Source organism: Trichechus manatus, unplaced genomic scaffold (genome assembly GCF_000243295.1).
Source record: "Trichechus manatus latirostris isolate Lorelei unplaced genomic scaffold, TriManLat1.0 scaffold00144, whole genome shotgun sequence".
In the NCBI taxonomy this organism is placed as follows: domain Eukaryota; kingdom Metazoa; phylum Chordata; class Mammalia; order Sirenia; family Trichechidae; genus Trichechus; species Trichechus manatus.
The window spans coordinates 4604701-4626843 of NW_004444080.1; the positions used below are offsets into that span (position 1 = coordinate 4604701).

Sequence of the window (22143 nt, forward strand, 5' to 3'; positions counted from 1 at the left end):
CTACCCTAATGTTTCTCCAAGTGATACATGGCTCCTCTATATCAGGATCATCTGGAGTGATGGCTGAAAATATGGATTATTAGCGTCCACTCCAGACCTACTGAAACAGACTGTCTGGCAGTGGGGTCAAGGCAGCTGCATTCTTAACGACCTCTCCAGGTGACACATATGGTCCCAAAGTGAGGGGAGTCAACATTACATATCAAGCAGGCTGGCTGGATGCTATTAATTTATATTTCCTTCACAAGGGCTATAAAGCAGGTCAGAAAAAATGTGTGTGAAAACTTACGGAAGCTTATGGTCAAAATAATAATCCAAAGTATGCACTACTAAGCTTCTTTTTATGACTCATTTTCTAATATATTCTGATTAAGGGCTACAGAGCTGACTGTATAATCCACATGGAACAATTGTTAAGATACAAAATAGCCACGTACTGGGGGGAAAAAAGTCTCCAAAAGCTACATTTTTGAAGGACTTCAAAGTTTCTTCCCCTTCTCTTCAGAGAATCAGACAGACTTACATATGATTGAGTATCACTATGTGATTATCCTAAGAATTTGATAGGTGAATATAACCTGATATGGAAATCATTTACATTTATTAAATATTATTTGGGAATAAGTGTTCATCTCTGTCTTGAGAAGACTAGATAACTAATCAAATTTATAAATAGGCTCCATTTAAACAGATTTATTTACCAATTTTATTTATAATAAGCTTATATCTTACAAAGTTTCTGCTCTAAGAAATTGCTAGGAAACAGACAAAAATGTTTAACCCATTAATTAAACACTTTCTAATATATGGGCATATTATTTGTCTTTTCCCATATAAGCGATTGTCAACAAAATATACATTTCCATGTAAAGTTATTACCTGCTTTTATAAAAAAAAAAAAAAAAACAAAAAAATGCCAAAAAGCAAAAGGTTAATGGTGAAATTGGCTTAGTCAATAAATGTGAATCTTTCAAAATTATTTTTAATGCTGTCTTAAATATAAACAAACCCTATCTTAAAATAGATTTTATTTTTTAAACATCTATCATTTTATAATACATTGGTGGTATTTCTTTTGAATATCCATTATGGCTTATATTATCACTAAGATAATAGTGAATAAAATATAGCATCTGATTGTAGTCCTTAAACTGCTTCAAAGAGATTAGTAGCCAGATTTCACTTTTAGTACAATAAATATTTAAATATATTCAAAATTCATAGGCATCCACATAGGAAAAAATGTAGAGCTATCTCTGATCTTTGATATGTCGGTAATTTTTTTTGTTTTAGAACTGAGAAACCTAAAAGTTTTTTGATAACAGAAAAGTTATGAAAAAGGCAATATAAAAAATAAATAGAAACAAAAATTTCAGATATTCATGTTAAAGGGTAAGGAAAATGCTTGATTCCTCCAGGAAGAAACATTTCTCTTCAGTCATTCTGTTGCATTTTGTTGATAAACAAAACTCAAAGATTACTGATCAGAGAGTTTAGGAAAAATAGAAAAAGACCAGAATATAAAATAAACTCATAAAAGAAAATTGGGCTTGTTCAAGTAATATTATAACAGTTTTCTATGTTTTTAAATCAAAACAAAACACCGCTACAGCTGCAATTCAAATTAGTAAGTAGATCAAGAATTCGTAAAATAACCTAAGGATAGCATAAGGTCTTCAGTCTAGCAGTGACTGGCTTCTTTTACTTAAAGTATTTGTGAAAATGCTTGAAGTTTAAAAGAAAAGTTAACTGGGAGACAGTACAGCATATTAAAGATAATATTTAGAAGGTAAACTTTTCTAATTAGTGTTCAGAATGTAGCCATAAAAATTTAAATGATTCTTACATTATTTTTAAATCATAAACAACATGATCTTATTTTGCAAGTGCTCAAAACATATTTACCTTCCACTACACAAGGGATATTACTGGAAAATCAATTTAAAAATTATAAGACAAAATTAAATAAGACTAATACAGTATCATCAAATGATGAGTAAATATAAGTACAGTACACTTCACATTTGTCAGAAGGTAGGACATTTTTTATACCCCATTGATTATCTGTGAAATGTATTAAGTATACTTTTGGTGATATTATATAAACTAAGAGTAGAGCTTATCTACTATACCTGTCATGCCTGAATGTGTCAAACTTGGATAGATAGATAGATAGATAGATGGATGGATGGATGGATGGATGGATGGATAGATGGATAGATGGATGGATGGGTTGAAGGATGGATCGATGGATCGACTGGATGGATTGATCAACTGATGCATCCATCCATGGATAATCTCATGTATGTATAATGAAAAGAATGGTATTAACTATCCTAATATGAATAACCAGCATTTATATATTAATTCGTTTAACCACCTTAAGATAACTAGTCAATGCATAAGTGCAGTCTTCAAAACGTTTTATGATTAGCTTAAGGAAATTTAGTATGCTTAAATAAACACGCATGTTTAAAGCCATCTCACTCTAATCGAATCAACAGTCAATGTTCATGGAAGTAGCACTCAAGAAATCAAATGACATATGGCATTGGGTAAATTTACTGCAAAGGACCTGTTTGAAGTTTTAAAAAGCAAAGATGTCCTTTATGTCTAAGGTGAACCTGACCCAAGCCATTGTCTTTTCAATTGCCTCATATGCATGTGAAAGCTGGACAGTGACAAAGGAAGTCAGATAAAGAATTGATGTATTTGAACTGTGGTGCTGGTAAAGAATACTGAATATACTATGGGCTGCCAAGAGAATGAACAAATCAGAGTTAGAAGAAATGCAACCAGAATGCTCCTTAGAAGCGAGGATAGCAAGACTTTGACTCGCTTACTTTGGACACATCATCTGGAAAGATTAACAGAAAAAAACATCATGTGTGGTAGAGGGTCAGTGGAAATGAGGGAAACTCTCAATGAGATGGACTCAATAGCCGGAACAATGGACTCAAACACACCAATGGTCATGAAAATGGCACAGGACCAACTAATGTTTCATTCTGTTATTGTTGGGAGGATGGTCCGCCTCTATGTTTCCTGTCCAAGCTGCCTACACAAAGGCCTTGGGCCCAGATCATTCTCTGAAAAGGAGGCTGGAAACTGGGTCTCTCTCTCTCTCTCTCTCCTGGCCCCTTCTTACTGGAGAAGCCTTCCTCCCTTTTCTGAGCACACGATTAAGTTCTCTGAGTCTTGCTCATGTGCAGGTACCATATGGCACCTGGCCAACCCCATTTCTCTATCTGTTCCCAGTGAGAAGGGAACAGGGTCTCTCCTTTGACAAGGCATGAGAGGGGTGTGCATGGAACATCTGCCCTGCACTGGCCGTGAGGGGGGACTTGTTGGCCACAGGAGACCAGTGCCCACAACTGAAGCTGATTTTGCTCTGTCTCTTCTTTATATGAGTAAAGTGTTATACCATGCGCTAGAGTGTGTAGTTTGTGTCTTCTGTGATGACCTCGGACCTTGGCACACCTGTTATACATGGGGTTGCCATGAGTCAGAGCCATGAGATGGCAACAAATAACAAAAAATACATCCTTATGATTATGATATGCATATTGAAAAGGGTCAAAAATAGGATCTGGATGGGTAGTGGGTTGAATAGTGGCGCCCAAAAAGATATGTCCATGTCCAGATACCTGGAATCGTGAATGTGATCTTATTCTGTAAAAGAGTCTTTGCAGATGTAATTAAGTTAAGGATCTTGAGATGAGGTCATCCAGGATTACCTGGGTAGGTCCTAGAACCAATGACAAGTGTCCTTATAAGAAACACAAGAGGAAAAAACACACTCCCACAAAGGAGAAGGCCATGTAAAGATAGAGACAGAGACTGGAGTTATACAGCCACAGCCAAGGAATGCCTGGAGCTGAAGAAGCTAGAAGAGACAAGGAAGTGTCCTCCCCTACAGCCTTCAGAGGCAAGACAGCCCTGTCAACACCTTGCTTTCAGACTTCTGGCCTCCAGAACTCTGATAAAATAAATTTCTAAATTGTTTCAAGCCATCAAGTTTTGGTAATTTGTTATGGCAGTCACAGGAAACTAATAAACGGTAGGAATAAGGGTCAATAAATAAGGTGGAAGATGTATTATAATCATTTTCTAAAAATATATCAAATGGTAATTCAGACCCTTAGGGTACTAGAAATGAAATCAGGTAATATTTAATACCTGTCATCCACTTCAAATTTCTAGATAAACTAGGGTTCATCTGTGAAATACTCCTTATTTCAACTGAGTGTATGTAGTACCTGACTCTACGTCCTCCTTTTATGACCCTGTCTCCTAAAGTACTCTAATCCATTACCACCTAGGATCTCTGACTTTCCTCCACTCGGGGCACCCACAGTCCTAATGATTATCCTTTGTGATATTATATTTTCAAGATTCCCATCTATAACTACAAGGGAACCACTGGTGGTTAATTTTGAGAGTTCACCCAAAATGTTGATAAATAAATTACGGAAATCAAGATAATTTTTTTACCTTTGGACCTTGTCTTCCTGGATAACCCGGTAGGCCTGGAACACCAAGTTTCCCCTAAAGTTAAAAATAATAATAGTAAAGTAAATATTCTAAGTTGAATTAAGTTTAAACAGAAATTATTTTAGTCATTTTTCTAGATGTTAGAACCATATACTCTCACACTCACAAGGAAGATTTACTAGTTTTAACCATACTTTACTTTCATTATATTTCTTCATTTATATAGTAAAAAAAAAAAAAGGTGAATATAGACATATTTCTAATGCTATAATGTTGGCTGACTTGTCCTCTGTTGTATAAGTTATAGTGCCTTCTTTGGGGACATAGAACCCTCTTTGTGAACTCTAAAACACGTCTAAATAAAACACCTAAACTTTTTCAACATTAAAATACAGCTTAGTTATTTATGTAGTTGGAACTACATTTAGATATTATTATTCCAACTACAGTAATTTTTTGATAAAGTCATGCTATTGCTTACAACATGAATATATAGCAAGTGATCTTGAGTTATTTAATTTTTCTCATAAAATAAGTAAAGTTTAAATAACTATACTAAGAAATTCTGAACGAAATTTTGGGCAAAATTTCTTCTTTTACACAAATATATGGGTAAATGTAGGTTAATAAATACACTAAATGTTGACAGCTATAGCTAAATAATGATGGTTTTTGTGGAGGGTTAATTTCTGCATATGACTACTTGAAAATGTGACTATTTTGTTCCAGTGCAATGGAGTTACTCCTCAGTTTGAAAGTGCTAAAAACACGTTGTAAATTATAATGAATTGCAACAATGTATAGCAAATACCAAAAAGTTAAAAATTCCATACTAACAAAATTCTCTGAAATTTATTTCACAACAAAGCATGAATACAAACATGCAGTTCAATTAATAAATGAATAAACTAAATAAAATGAGTGTGAAATTTTACTGTGCCTCATTTTCCTTACGATGTTTATAAAACAGACTTCATATATAAAATAGTATTTACTAAAATCTTAAACATTAGCAGACACATAGTATCTTATTCCCAAAGTATATTTAAATAAAATAGGTTAAAACAAAAAATCCAAATTACTGTATGCAGCCTTAAAAGTTGAGCAGTATTTTATAAGCAAAAATAATTGTTTCACTGGATAAAGCAAAGCAAGAAATTTAGAACATACTTAATTTATGACCTTGTTATTATAGTTTGAATCAAAGAGTTATATGATTCAAGATCAACACTGTATAGGTAAACAGTCTTCAGATGGAAAATATGCAAACTAGCCCAAAGAAGCGTACGCATAATGATGTCCCCTTGGATACAGTATGTTATCATAGCTTGTTTTATGCCATTGATTTCAAGGTTAATGAAATCCCCTAATTATGATCACAAAGTTATTTTTGTTCTATATTAATCACTACATTAGAATGTATAGTCTTTTTTTCATTTTCAGAGTCGTTTTAAAATAAATTCAGACAGAAAATTTATTTGTATTTTCAATATGGTGGAATGCAACTTCAATATTTCAATAAAAAATACTAATGAAATATAAAAGATTACGAATCTTGAAGTAGTTTTAAACTTTAGAAGCCTCAGAAAGTTTGTGGGATCATTTATACAGAATAGAGTGGAGATAAGACGAGAGGAAGTCCCGGAATCACAGTAAACTGCAGGCAATTGAGTACTTTAAATGCAGATATCTAAGGGTCTTGCAAGCTCCTGGTTTCCCCCTGATCTTTTCTTTCCATCACCTAAACACCATGACATTGTTCATCATGGGGTTAAAAGTCAATCACTTTACCTCAAGCAGTTTGGCCTTTGTCCCTGGCCTCTGTGAAAAAAACCTTAGAATAGCTGGGCTACATTGGCCACACCTAAGGATATCTATTGATGAGTAGGAACAAGTCTGGAGTCCACGAGGTAACCAATAATGAGTGTGTGGACTGATGCATAAAAGCCAGAAACACTAAGGCTGGAAGCAGCTTTCTGAGGGACAAAATCCTGGAAGGAGAACTTCCTGCGGACAGATATGGCCCCCGCTTCGGAGACCTTTCCAAATCTTGTTCAAGTACCTCTTATTGTTGCTCCTAAGTTACTCCTGCGTTGTCTCCTGTTATTCCTGCCTGTTTGTACCTTACTTATAAGTGGTATCCTTTACCCTAGTAAACCATATAACCGTTAAGTATAGTCTGTGAGTTCTGTGTGGCGCTGCAGTGAATTACTGAACTCAGGAGATAAATACAGTGCAATGGCGAACGCAGCAGCTGGTATCAGAGACAATGGAGAAGTGGAAAAGCTGAGATATACTTGACCGCAGCTTCCTAGGAACCAGCTTTGTGCCAATTCTTATTCATTTAGTCATCAATTCACAAATAGAAATTGGGAGTATAAAACTATAGAAGAAGAATTGCTACATCAGATGATTCATAATGACATGAGGAATTACTGTTTTTATTTTTTTCAACTAGTGACAATCTATATATTTTCCTTTTGAGACAGAATGGTAAGGGGGGCAGGTGATTACAGTTTTCTTAAATAGTGTGGTGCTTCTTTCTTTTATAAAATAATGGCATGCTCATCATAGAAACTTTAGTTAAAAGATATAAAGATATATATATATATATATATATATAGGAAATCACCAGAATTATACCAAGAGATATTTATTATTTAAATTTTGCTAATTTATTGTACAGAATGGGATAGCCCTTGTCATAGAAATTTCTAGATTTTATTTATGTATTTAATTTAACCTCATAGTATACTATAAAAAGTTTATCATCACTGAAAGTCAACTAAGGCATAATTTCAAAGTTGCCTATATTGCATTTAAATGTCATGTAATGGTTATATAATATTTTTCGACACTGTGGTTCCATGGATCACTTTTCTGTGGCCTTTCTAGCTGTGGTCTTGTAACTCCAACCCAAGTGATTGGGCGGGACTGTGTGATAGGGTAATTGAGGCCCACCAAAGGGATTGGTCAGTTTTGCCATCCCACTAGGCTTCAAATGAGCCACCCTAGAGGGGGGAAAGAGACGATCCCACCACCACCAAGGAAGAACAGCCCGGAGCCAGCACATCCTTTGGACCGGGGATCCCTGTGCTGAGAAGCTCCTAGAACCAGGAGACAGAGGGAGAGAGAGAGAGAACTCAAGAAGTGGTGGCAGAGACTCAGCAGCAGAGACCTGGTAGCAGGAAATGGTGTGGTGGGATTTCTGGTTCACAGAGAGAGAAAGCTGAGTGCTTTCGGGCGGAGGCCAAGGGCCATGGAGAGGCGTGCCTGTGAGCATGGCTGGGAAGAGCCTATTCTGATGGAAGAATTGTATTCTGAGTGTTCTTGAACCTGAATTATAATCTGTTACTTCCCTAATAAACCCCATAATCATGAGTATGGTCTGTGAGTTCTGTGTGGCCATTGCAATGAATTATCAAACCCAGCAGAGAAGTAGAGTGCCATGGGAGGGACGGTTGGTATTAGAATTGGTAAAGATGGTGGAGAGAGGAGGCATGTCTGACCTCCACCTCATAGGAATCAGCCTTTCCTTCCCCCTGGTGAATTTAGAGGAGGTCAGACACTGCTCTCATGCCATTTTTATAGACACAATACATGTAGCCCAGTGGCTCTCAATCTAACCAACATTAGAATGTTTTTAAATATATTGATGCTTGGGTCAACCCCAAACAAACAAACAAAAAAAAAAAACTCTTGGAGTTGGAGCTAAACATTATTTTTAAAAACATTTCTTCTGTGGAAACATATGTTTATGCGGAAAAAAGTAGAAAATAAACATGATGGTTTGAAGGGTAAAGTATGATTGTGTTTGTTACAAACCAATAAATAGACCATCTTTTATTGATTCTTTTATCTATCTATAATCACACTCAAATTCTCAACATCTAACATGGAATAGCCCATGGGTAGTACAAACAGTTAAAACATTCAGCTGCTAACTGAAAGGCTGGTGGTTCAAGTCTACCCAGAGGTGTCTAGGAAGAAAAGCCTGCAGACCTACTTCCAAAAAATTAGCGATTGAAAATCCTATAGTGCAGTTCTACTCTGACACACATGGGATTGCCGTGAGTCTGGATCAACTAGGTGGCAACTGATTAGCAGTTTAACATGGAAGAGCTTTAAGCGGCTGATCCTGTGTGGACAAGGAGAGCAGAGGGGGCTAGAAAATAAGAAAACTACATGGAAATGCTTCAAATTTGATAGAAATCTCTAGATTTCTGACATGGGTGATTAATATATTTAAAAATGACAAAAAAGCATCATCTTCAACAGGACCTGTGAATTTACAGTTATTTACTAACCTTCTCTCCAGCTTGACCAGAAGGACCAGGGTCTCCAGTTGGACCTGCTCGACCTTTGGGGCCTTCAGGGCCATCTTCTCCTCTTGGACCTACTTGACCGACTTCTCCCTGAAACACGGAGTACCAATATTCTGTAGTTTATAACATATTTGGAGACCGAGTGGCAGAGATTAGAGTTTATCAAAAAGTCACATTCTTCAACTCCTGGTTTGTTTACTCATTCTTTTTATGACAGGAACTTAAAAGTGTTTGACTTCATCAATCATTTCCTTACTGACTAAACAACTGAATACAGTCTGACATTTTGAAAACCTACAGAAGCCAGATGCTACCATGTATCAAATTAAATTGTTTTTAATGTATCTGTGTTGCATAGAGACAGATAAAAATAAGAATCAAGATTAGATAGTATCTTTGGAAATCAGTGTTTGGAAGACAAGAAAAAAGTCTCTATTTTAGACTTCAAGGTATTGTTGCTGTTATTATTGTTAGATGCCGTTCCGACTCATAGCAACCCTATGTACAACAGAATGAAACACTGCCCGGTCCTAAACCATCCTCACAATTGTTGTTATGCTTGACCCCATTGTTGCACCCACTGTTGTCAGTCCATCTCGTTGAGGGTCTTTCTCTTTTTTGCTGATCCTCTACTTTACCAAGCATGATGTCCTCCTCCAGGAACTACCCCTCCTGATAACATGTCCAAAGTATGTGAGACGAAGTCTCACTATCCTCACTGCTAAGGAGCATTCTGGCTGTACTTCTTCCAAGAAAGATTTGTTCATTCTTTTGGTAGTCCTTAGTATACTAAATATTCTTCGCCAACACCATAATTCAAATCATCAATTCTTCTTCGGTCTTCCTTATTCATTGTCCAGCTTTTGCATGCATATGAGGCAATTACAAATACCATGGCTTGGGTTAGGCACACCTTAGTCCTCAAAGTGACATCTTTGCTTTTTAACACTTTAAAGAGGTATTTTGCAGCAGATTTGCCCAAGGCAATATGTTGTTTGATCTCCTGACTGCTGCTTCCATGGGCATTGTTTATGGATACAAGTAAAAAATCCTTGACAATTTCAATATTTTCTTGCTTGTTATGATGTTGCTTATTGGTCCAGTTGCTCAGATACCAGAATATGTAAATTATTGTTCTGATACTGTGTGCAGACTTAATGTGCATTTTAGGGAAACAAAGATATTCTGAAGTATTGTCTTTTTTTTTTTTCTTAGATTTATTAGGTACTATTGTGAGTCAGAATTTGGTTTTGGTTATTATTTATTGGGAATAACTATTCCCAATAAAATGTTTACTTTGCTTTAGACAACTCATATTTTTCTTAGTTTTATAGATACCTTTCATCAGAAAAGAAATATACTATTATTACACTCAAAAATTCAAGACCATCATATAATGAAAATCCATGAAAGTTGCAAACATATAGTTTCCAGTCAGTATAGCTAATTATGCATAGCTCATTACATATGACAAAATTTAAAACAAACCTATCAAATTACTTCTTTTAATTGCATCATTTTCTACAATTGTATCAGTAAACATCATGCACCTGTATCTATCTAAAATGGGACATGTGGAAATGTAATATAAAATTTAAAAGACAAATTTAATATAAAATCTAAAAGACAACTGACAATACATAATCTCCACAAAAATAAACTCCTAATATTCATATAAAAACCTAGGTGAGCAAACTCTCTGGCTGTATAAACATTTTATTTATCCTTTGCTTGCTGTATTTAAAGATAAGAGAAGAATATATACATATACTGATTTATGCATGAATTAGTGCAAATTTGCTTTTTACTTACTCTGTCACCTTTAAGACCCATGTCACCTTTGAATCCTGGAAAACCATCTTCACCCTAAAAAATATAGTAATAGAGTAGACAATCAGTCTAAAATCTGGCTCTATAAAATATGAGCACAGATAATTTAGGAAAATTGTTATGAGAAATGTGAATCCTAGTTGTGAAACCTCTTACCCCTTACTCCAACCTTCCCCTCATACCCTTATCACAGCATCCCCCCATTTTTTCTCAATTATTAGCTATAAGTTATTCTAGGAAATTTTTCATAAATGGGTTCATTAAATATTCTTCATCTTATGGTGGAAATAGCCATTCTTTTACAATAACATGTATGTTATATATTTGAACAAATAAATAAAATTAATATGTAAATAATTATCATTTTAATTTTACACATGCTTTCGGTTACTAATATTTTTACCCTTAATTTACTAATTTATACCTAAAAATTTTATATCATGCATTTTACATACATTTTATTAGCTCAAGTACTCTATATTGTAATCTCTTTTCAGATGAAGAATAAGCAAATCAGATATTACCCTTTATAAGTAAATAGACATTTTCCATCATGATATCATATGCACAGAACAGTGATGTTGGAAATGAGGCACCAGTTAGCAAGAACTTTATCTTAGTTTCCAGAAAAAATTAAATTTCTAAGGACTGATTATTCATGTATGGAATAGCATTAACTGAGCAATTAGTCTGTTCAAAGTACTGGAAAGAGTTTTGAGATTTTTGTTTTACCAATTAGAACTGAAGGTAGAACATTTGTACTAATTAAGTGGAATGGGTATTCAGAGAAGAAAGAGATGATGATGATGATGATTTTGTCTGAAGCATGTGAGGCAAGAAGTGAATGAGAGAAGGTGTGATGGGAGAGTTGGTATTTCATTTGGTAGTTGGTGAATGGATATATGACTTGCAGAGTTTGAGGAAAGAACATTTCAGGCTGAGTATGAGAACAGACCTAGAAATGATGGGCCCATTACTTCCATACCCTTCTACCAGAATGACCACTCTAAAATATGAAACTGATCACACATCAGCTTTTACTTTCAAGTATTTCAATAGTTCCCAATTGCTAACGATAGCTGGAAGGACCCTCATGGTCTAGCCCTAGTTAATCTCAGCAGTCTTATCTTTTCTAATGAAGTTTGACTCTAACTTCCCATCCAAGACCCTACGATTGAGTTCTAGCAAACTGAATTACTTGTATTTATATTGGTATCTCTTGTGTCGGTTACTCCACCCACTCACCCACAATCAGCAAACCCTTTCCATCTTTGTCCACCTGGAGAGACTTGACTCTTCTTTTATGATTCAGCTCATAATTGTGCTGTAAAGTTCTGCCTGACTTTAGTCTTCTCCTCCTAAAATTAAATTCTCCATTGTATTTGGTCCCATTAAATATTTATTATTGAAACAAGGTGCCATCCTGCACTTAGTAGGTCATTAACCCATTGCGGTTGATTCTGACTCATAGGACAGAGCAGAACTGCCCCCTAGGGTTTCCAAGGAGCAGCTCGTGGATCGTGGATTCAAACTGCCAACCTTTTAGTTAGCAGCCAAGCTCTTAACCACTGCGCCACCAGGGATCCTAGTAGATCATAGTTCTCTTTTTTTTTTTCCTACTAAATGTAGAAGGAAAGGGTCATGCCTAATTAACTTCTGTATCTCCAAACCGTTGCCATTGAGTTGATTCTGACTCATAGTGACCCTACAGGACAGAGTATAACTAACTCACGGGGTTTCCAAGGCTATAAATCTTCTACGGCAGCAGACTGCCACATCTTCCTCCTGCAGAGTGGCTGGTGGGTTTGAACTGCCAACCTTTCGGTTAGCAGCCGAGTGCTTTAACCACTGCACTGCGAGCCCGCCCCTCTGTATCTCCAGTGCCTAGTACATTTTTGACCCTCGATAACCATGTTATTCAACAAACTTTTACAAAACGAACATTTGTAAATCATTCATTCCTCAGCGTGAGTTTGTTAAGGTCCGGAAAGTACCTGTAATTATGAAGTGTGAAGCCTAAACCTGAAAAAGGGATCCAAACTCATATCTTGCCTACCCCTAATGATTCTGACAAGCCAAGAAATTTTCGTCAAGACAAACAAGCATATTCCAAAAGTCTCTGAGTAAAGAGGCCTTGTAGGGAGTAGGATTCTCTCCGTACTGAGTAATCGGGCAATGGTAGAGCTTTAACAGCTGAAAATGACCACTTAACTTCCTATTGACTATTGTCTTCATTACCTTCTCCCTTGTGAGAAAGGTAATTACACAGTTGCCAACTTTAGTTTAAAGAATACTTCACTCTATATCCAAAAATCAGTAACCATTTTTCGGATTGTTTCAGGCAGAGGTTATTTATTTATTTTCTTAAGAAAGAGAACTCAGTGAACCGGACACTATTTCTGTCAAGCTATTGTTTTCAGTACAATCATAATTAAAGAAAGAAATTAGGTGACTCTTAAATTTATTAGGTATATCCTCTCAATAAATGGCATTTTTTAAAAACAAGTAACACTATCAAGTTACTCAGCTTTCAGTTCTATATTATCAGATTTCAATTAGTCTTTAAAAAAAAAGGAGACAGTTTTAGAAGATATATAAGTAAAAGAGGAATTCACCTACACCACTGAGTTTATTGGGTGGTTTGAAGTCTAAGGAACAAATCTGAGTCTTAAAAAATGGAGAATATTAATCCTAGCCAATGTACCAACTAGCTATTTCACCTTTGGTTAACAATGTAATGTTATTATATATAAAAGGGAAAAAAGAGTTTTAACTTCCTTCTTTATCTCCCATGAGATAAATGGTCAATTATAATGCATACTCAGAAAAATAAACTAAATAATGTGCATTAAAAATTCATGAGGATTTAATGATCCTTCACAGAGTTTGAAAATATGGAAAATTCTTATCATTAAAAAAAAGAAGCTTCCATTAGCATTTATATAGAATTTCTCTAAATTTGTATAAGTAATATACTACTTGATCGGTATACTGGGTGGAATAAAAGTTATAGCTGAAGAATACCTTATTGATATTTTTGGACAATCTTCTTATTTTACAGACTTAAAATGAGGCTCAGAGAAAGTGAACCATCCTCTTCTGTTTGTATACCTGGTTAGGATAAGAACTAGAATCCAAAACTTTTGAGTCCCAATTTAAAATTTTACTTTTTTTCTATATCTACTTATCTCTCCTGAGACTATATGCAATTCAAGACAACAAATAAACTCAAGCTTTCCTACACATAAGCAATATACTTTAATTTTTTTTTTTTTCCTGCATGGTTTTCTCCTCACATGTTTCTCCTTAACCCTCTCATGGACCACGGGAAATATATGCAGGTGTTACATTTTCCGCCCCCGGAGGTTTATTTAGCAGGCATTTGAGACACTTTAATATGGTCTGGGGTCATTGTGGATACTGATGCAACTGCCTAAAAAAACAAGGAAGTTGGTCTGTACTGCATTTGAGTGTTGAGAGCTATTCATATGAGGGTTGCTTCCTGCAGGAGTGATTGTGTGAAACTTTTGTGTCTTCTGGCTTCTGTACAGCGAGATAAGGCTTACAAGTATGTTTACCATTTCCTTTGTGTTATTGGGAAGGTATAATTACTCATAGTCAGAAATATTTGAGTAAATGAGTAATTTTTGGGGTGAAAACAGTTCATGATACACTTCCTGGGCCCTGGGACTGATATGTCCCGCCTGATGTGGTGTGCTTCATGGAACAGGATACCAGTATGGCCCACTCTAAATCAAACTGATAACAATTATGTGCAGCAAGTGCAATGTTTATTTATTTAGTATTTTGGATGTATTTTTGGAAAGTTGAGTAAGATATTTTATGACTCAAGTATAGCCAGGAAGTGGGATGCACCATGGGGCTCATATGTCCTGTGTGTGTGATGTGTTTCATGGAACATGGGTCTCATATGTCCTGCTGACAATTAGCATCCCATTTTTTCAAATAATAAAAAAAAACTACCAACAAATAATGATTCAGCATCCATTCCATTAGGGAAAAAACAGCATCACCAAAAAATTCCATAAATAATAATAGTAATTTATCCATTTAAAGGTTAACTGTAATTTTACATACTATTGTCACTCTGCAACTAGCCCTCCTTCCAGCCGATCACAACATGCCAACTCCAATTAAATTCCTTTTTGTAAATGCATCCCTCCCCACAACCCCGAAAAAAAAAAAAAAAAAGAGAAATCCTTAGTGGGCTTTAACTCTGGAGCAAACAAGATACTTAAACATCTTAACAAAAAATCCAACCTAAAACAATACTTTTTAGCACAGGCAACCTGCAAATGATTACAAGTTCAATACCTCTGAACCATCACTGAGATCAGCTGTCAATTCAGCAAGCCACTATCTACCCTGAAGTTCATCTGTGATGATCAGAAAGAACTGGGATTATTAGCAAAGTAGCTAAATTAATTCAAAATGCACCACTGATGTTTCATACAGTAGAACTGAAAATACAGCTGCATACCTTTATGGTGTCACAGTAGTTTACGTGTTTTTTCCCAGAAAAAATAAATTATAATGGATATAATAAATCCATCCCATTTTGTTTTTCATTCCTTATTGGTACCAAACTCACTTAAGATGCTTTTGATTATATTATGGACTATAGAAATAAACAGTTATGCTTGAAATCAGTAGTTAATATTCCATATATAGCTCACCAGATCTACAAATTTTTCATAAGATAAACCTTTTGTTTTGCTTTTTATTGTTTAACATAATTTCATAGTAAGAATTAATCTAATACTAATTCTGAGTAATGCCATTCTCTTTGCATTTCAACATAATCTTTGAAGGATTTGGGGGGTCTACGCTCATATTAAACATTTTTATGAAGACATCTGAATTTCATGTTCTTCATTCAATGGCAATTAAACTATAAGCTACCCTATAAAATATGCCATATTTATTCAGAGTATAAGACATTCTTTTAGAGCTCTGCCTGGTTTTAACCCTTATTTCCTTCTTATTAATTCTTTTGCTTTACATGCAATACCACATTGGAAGACTTCTTCATCCCCCAATTGAAGTTCTAAGTTTCATGCTTTGCACTGCATTTCAAGTTATGAATTTGGGGGGATTTCAGTAAAAAAAAAAGGGAATAAATATTCCTCTGATATGCATACATCTAAATATTGTTCATCTCCTCTATCAAATCATTCATGAGGCCAACGCTATGACTTACATAAGCTAAACACATGTAAGAAAAAAAGGGATGCAAGACTAAATCTGTTCATGACATACTCTCACTTTTGTTCTATAATTCAGCCCTCACCCCACGATACAGGACATTATTTAAAAAAAAAAGTTTCTAGGATATGTGACACAAAGTTAGACTAGCATTGTCTGGTATGTAGTAATCACTCAGTATGTGTTTGATAAATAAGGTATCTGTTGAATAAATTTAAATTTTAATTATAATAGATGTATAGCAAATTAAAATCACCTAGATGTTTATATTTTACCTTTTCACCTTTAGAGCCTTTGAGACCTCTGACACCATCTGCTCCCTGAGGAATAAAATAGAAGGATTTAATGACTATAACATTTCACACTGACCTTAAAAAATGTGAAAAAAGTTAACATTTACCTTTACTCCTCGAGGACCAGGGTAACCAAGAGGGCCCTGTGGACCAGGAGGACCCTGAAAAATACCCATTGCAGTTTATATGTAAATTACATTGAAAATGTTACTCATTCACATAGTGTAAGTTTACTAAATAATCTATAAGAACATGGTATATTTCTACTATTAATATTTGGTAAAGATTTCTTGGGTAGTTTATCGTTTCTAGATATAGGAAACAAAATATCTGACCAGTACTACCCAATTGAAACTTATTATGTATTCATGTTCAAAATAAGATACCTTAAATGGGCAATAAGGTAAATGTTAAAACTATATAATATAATGTAAACCATCAGATAACTACTATCTAATTTTCTAAAACTAAACATAGAGTGCTCAATGTCTACAATCAATAATCATAAACATTAGGTTCAGTAATTTTTCATAGAAACCTTGTATAAATTCATAGCGTTCACATCATTAAGAATATGATCAAAATTATATATTTTCCACACTTGGCTTTATTTCACTCATTTACCTAAAGAAATAAATATATAGAATATAATTTCTAGTTTCTACAGTAATGCTGAGAACTTTAGTACTATTTTAATAAGTATGTAAAACTAGCAACTCTAAACAAAAATGATCTTACCCTGTTGTTTCAACTGAAAACAGTATCAGCATTGAATAAGTTTTTATTTTGGTATTTTATTTAGACATATTGGTAATCGTGGCTATTAAATGTATGTTCCTCTTAGTTAAAGATTACCAGAAATAAGTGAAGATAAAACTGGGGTAACATACACATTTTAACTGACACTCAGTAATTCTTGTTCTATTTCATTGTTATCATAAATGTTCACTCATTCCACATACACTACATATGAGAATGTGCATCTAGCCCTGGCCATAAAAATATTTTTAAAAAACAGTCTAATGTATAAAACTGCTAATACAGAATTAAAAGTAATCTAAGACCCACCTATTTCTTATACACTAAAGAAAAAATAACTATAGAGATACTATATTTAAAATTAGCAAAAATTCTTTAGAAAGTAAACAAATATTTACAAGTAAAGATGGACTATTTTCTGGTACTTATTTTCTAATACTCATGCCCTAAATAAACTGAGAAGAATATAGAGATGACCAAATTAAAGCGTTGTGTCTTGGCAATAAACTAGTAGCACGTGTAAAGAGATACGCTGTAACATACCAGAGCACCCTTTTCTCCAGACTGGCCTTCTTTTCCAGGGTGACCCTATGTTTAGCAAAAATACATACTGGTTAGGTGCAATATTAATGGTAGCATTTATAACACTATGAAATTTTTTTTTCAAATCTATTGAGATCTTACTCTTTGTGTTTTAAAAATGATTGAAACTTATTGCATCAATGTATATGGTTGTAAATAGCATTGGAAGCTGTGGCCCTTGGAAGGAAATATAATAATCTCATATTCGATAGATGTAAGTTCATCAAATATGACAGAACTTGGGAAAAGCAAATAAATCAATATGCATTACTGTGCATTAACAATGTAACCCCAGCCTCAAATAGGGTCTTACATGAGTATATTTAAATTGACTTCTATTTTGCATATTGATCTAATGATCATACATGCCTCTTCAAAAGACAGCTGTGTGAATGGGACATCTGAAAATATAGCAAGATCATAAATACTAATAATGTTAATAATCAAGTTATTGAGATTCAGTAAGTAGAAATGTACAGCTATACCACAATTACACTCAACGAAAATAAGTAGAGGCAGATGAGAATTCCTGTACCCTGGCCCTCAAAAATCTGATAAAATGGTTTGAAGCAAAAAAAAAAAATCAATAAAATTTTTAAAAACAACTGTGGGTATTTAATAATTGTATTATTTATGACTACCTGAAGAATGCTTTAAATATTAATGGGTTCCATTTTTCCAGAGAAGGAGGAAATCCCTGCAGGCTGAGGAATTACCATGAAAGATGTCTGAGGAGATTTATGAACGATGAGAAGATTTACCCGGACTCGTAAAAAACGTGTAGTTTGAAAAAGAGACGATGGTAAAATGTTCTCTGAAACAAAGGACATAGGAAAGGCACAGAGATGGAAAAGTTTAGAGCATGCTGAAAGAAAAGTTAGGAAATCAGTTTGCTGATGGTTCATGAGGAAATAGGAAAATATGAGGTTCTAGGGAAGTCTGGCCTAGAGTGCCGGAATGAGTTTATCCAAAGGCCACTGCGAGCTCATTAAATGTTTTGCAATATTGAAGTGACACGATGAAAAAGTTTTAAAGAGATCGATGTTTAATTACTAGCTAAATCTGCTTTTAATAATGACTGCATTTAATTATTCCTAAAACACATGTAAAATTGATATTTGAAAAAAAGATGTAGACATTTTAATGACCAGGTAATTGTTACTTACAGGAGGCCCATCAGCACCAGCAAGTCCAGCAAGCCCAGGTTTTCCTTGTGGTCCCTAATCAAACATAAAAAGAGAATATTTTATTTAAAAAAAGAAAATACGAAAAACTCTGACTTCGTACATGTAGGAATAGTCAACTAATAAAATTCTTGAGTTACTGCCTTTTAGCTATAAGTAAAAAGCATTTAAATAACCTTTTAACAGATTAACCGGAACAAATAATGCATGAACATAAACAAAACCAAATTTAATAGATGTCAAAACATGCTAGGTTTTGTCCAAGTTAACAGTTCTAAACGTGTCTTTTTTAAATTAATAGATTAGTTTTTGATTACCACAATAAGCTCAAACTTAGATGATAAAAAGGGAAACAATATAAGTTTGGAATAAATTGATTTATATAATTAAAGAAGTAAGCATTGGATATTTTCATCAATAGTAGGTGACAATTCAAAAACTTACTAAGTAACATGAATAAAACACTAAAAGTCATTAAAATATTTTAAGAAATACAAGTTATAGTGTAACATAGGAAATGAAGAAAAATAAATCTGATATTCTGAAGTAAAAAAAGCACAACCTAATAGGAAACTATTAAATAATGACAAAATACCTAGTTATTCAACATATTTCTCTAATCTAGGCATAATCACAGGAGGTTTAAAATCTTATTTAATTTGACCATTGCTAAATCTGGAACATGGTAAAAGTCACTATTTTATTGCAAGGAATAGGCCCTTTCCGAGGAGGAAAAAATCATTCTCTTGAGAATAATTGTTACATCTTCAGAGAATAAACCAGTTAATGTTTACTTGTCAATAATTACCCAGAATTTAGAAACAATTGAAAGAGCAAAGATACATCAGCAAGCCTAGATGATGGACATATTTTTTTGGGTTTTCTGTTCTCAGAGAGTATTTAGGATAAACATTGTATTTACACTGAGTGACATTACAGGTTTTTATGAGAAAGCCTCACTTAAATCACTATACTTCTTTATATTGAACTATTTATACTTTGGAAACTCTGGTGGCATAGTGGTTAAGAGCTACGGCTCCTAACCAAAAGGTCAGCAGTTCGAATCCAAAAGGTTGGCAGTTCGAATCCACCAGGCGCTCCTTGGAAATCCTATAGGGCAGTTTTACTCTGTCCTATAAGATTGCTATGAGTCGGAATTGACTCAACAGCAACGGGTTTGGTTTTTGGTTTATTTACACTTTACAACTGAGATTATTTGTATCTAATTTAAAATATTTAGAAACTGCAATCCCCTTCATCCCTCTGAAAAAATATTTAGTCAAGTAGTTTAACATTATGTAACAATTATTATAAAATACTAAAAGTTTTTGTGGTAATATTTGTCACTTAAATTATCTCTTGCTCTTAAAAGAGTGGTCTTATTTCTTCAAAACAAAATATATAGCATGAACACAGAACTACTCCGTTTATTATTATTATCAACAGGTGTAATATTTATATGGCAATGACTTTGCTGAAAATACTGAATAGATTATTTTTGTTGCTACATATTTGAGGGTAGAAGAGAAATATTAAAACCAAATGATTTTTCAAATCAAGTTATAATAAATCCTTCTCTTTTAGAATGAAAGATCTATGAGAGCAGAAAGTTTTTGCCTGTTTCCCTAACTGCTTACTGTTTTCCAAGGGAGGAAATAAATTTGAATGAATGAATGTCATATTTCTCAGATTTTAGTAAACCAAAAACCCTAGCAGTTGCTGTTAAACGGATTGCAACTCAGGGTGACCCCATGTGTGTCAGAGTAGAACAGCACTCCACAGGATTTTCAAGGCTGTGACCTTTTAGAAGCAGATCACCAGGCCTTTCTTTTGAGGCACCTATGGGTGAGTTCAAACCACCAACCTTTCGGTTAGTAGTCAAATACTTTGCTCCATTGAGGGACTTCAGATTTTAATAAAGTAATTAAAATGTATTGAGTGCTTATATGCACTATGCTAGTGATTTATATGTTACCCACTTTAAGTGTTAGTTCTTTGAAACATCATCCTCACAGTATTTGGTTAAATTAGCCAGTGGGAATCTGAACTCAGGTCCTTATCCATGTTTCCAAAGCTCCTCTCTTAAACTAATAATTATTTTGTGTCTTGCTATTTTATACTGAGCTCATTGAGGAATACAATACCATTTGTTTTCTTTAAAGTAATTGATCTGTGATATAAATTCTAAACTCATAAATAAAAGGAAATATTCAGTATATTATCATCAAAATGTCAGAGAAAACAATATAGTCAAACTTTATAAAGTATTTTTATAGCCAATGTAATAAAAGCACAGGCAATAATAACTTTGCAAAAATATCAAAGTTTTTAGAAATTAGAAATATATAGCCTTAGTTAATTCTCTTAAGTGTAAGGTAGCAGTATGATTCAACTAAAAATTTATTATTCACTAAAGTTTTGGCAATAAGGCTGCTGAGCCAGAATAAACAGATAACAGTATACTAAAAAGAAAAAAAGGTAATATTGATGCAATATAGAATTAACAATACTGGAGATGCAATATAAAATATACATTACTACAGATGCAATATAAACAAAACAAGTCTTCGTCGTGCCTTGAGTTCTTTCTAATTCTGGTTAAAAGAAATTGTCTTTGTACCTTTGACTGGATATGTAAAAAGTTCAGAGGTGAGACAGAGGCAGCATGTACTTAAGACAGCTCTGTTCTTACCATTAGAAGTGAAATGAACTAGATCCTGTGTTTTACCTTTGCCTCAACAAAAGGAATGCAGATATGCCAATTTCCTTTAAGAGCACATTCCTCTTAGGAGCTCAGCGCATAAATGATAAAATCATGCTAGAAGTTTTATAGTGACATCCTTCCAGTTCAATTTACAGTAAATATAGTACGTGTATAACAGGCTGAACCAAAATATAAGAGTGGCCCAGATCAGAATCTCTGATCCAAAGTAAAGTTTGAAAATGACGTTTGGGGCCTAACATCCTAAATACATGGGCCATTTTCCAATAGTACTCCCATGTAGGCAACCATATAGAAAGCATACACAGAAAAAAGTACTTTAAAGACCACTTAAATCTTGTATGTTCAACTCTTACTCCTCAATAGTAAAAAGATAAAAAACTCAATTAAAAAATGGCCAACAGATATGAGCAGATATTTGACCAAATAAAACACAGCAATGGCCAACAAGTACATGCGAAGATGGTGAACATCATTAGTTATTAAGGACATGAAAATTAAAACCACAATGAGCTACCAACTTCACGCAAACAAGAAAGACCATAATTAAAAAGAGAGGCAATAACAAGTAGTGGTGAAGCGGTGGGGAAACTGAAACCTCATGCATTGCTGGTGGGAAGGAAAAATGGAACAACCACTTTTGAAAACAATTTGAGAGCTTCTCAAAATGTTAAACATAAATGTATCATATGACCCAGAAATTCCACTTCTACATGTCTACACTAAGA

General features: G+C 34.2%; 1 protein-coding gene across 1 annotated transcript in view; it reads right to left on the reverse strand.

The window, feature by feature from the left end:
- The window catches only part of COL11A1 (collagen type XI alpha 1 chain), a 235940-nt gene that overhangs the window by 102469 nt on the left and 111328 nt on the right, over positions 1 to 22143 (reverse strand). Inside the window, exons 25-31 of the mRNA XM_004385738.2 lie at positions 18676 to 18729; positions 17471 to 17515; positions 16276 to 16329; positions 16151 to 16195; positions 10632 to 10685; positions 8802 to 8909; positions 4495 to 4548 (exon numbers count right to left, since the gene is read on the reverse strand). Coding sequence (XP_004385795.1) covers positions 4495 to 4548; positions 8802 to 8909; positions 10632 to 10685; positions 16151 to 16195; positions 16276 to 16329; positions 17471 to 17515; positions 18676 to 18729 — 414 coding nt within the window. The remainder of the gene's footprint in view (positions 1 to 4494; positions 4549 to 8801; positions 8910 to 10631; positions 10686 to 16150; positions 16196 to 16275; positions 16330 to 17470; positions 17516 to 18675; positions 18730 to 22143) is intronic.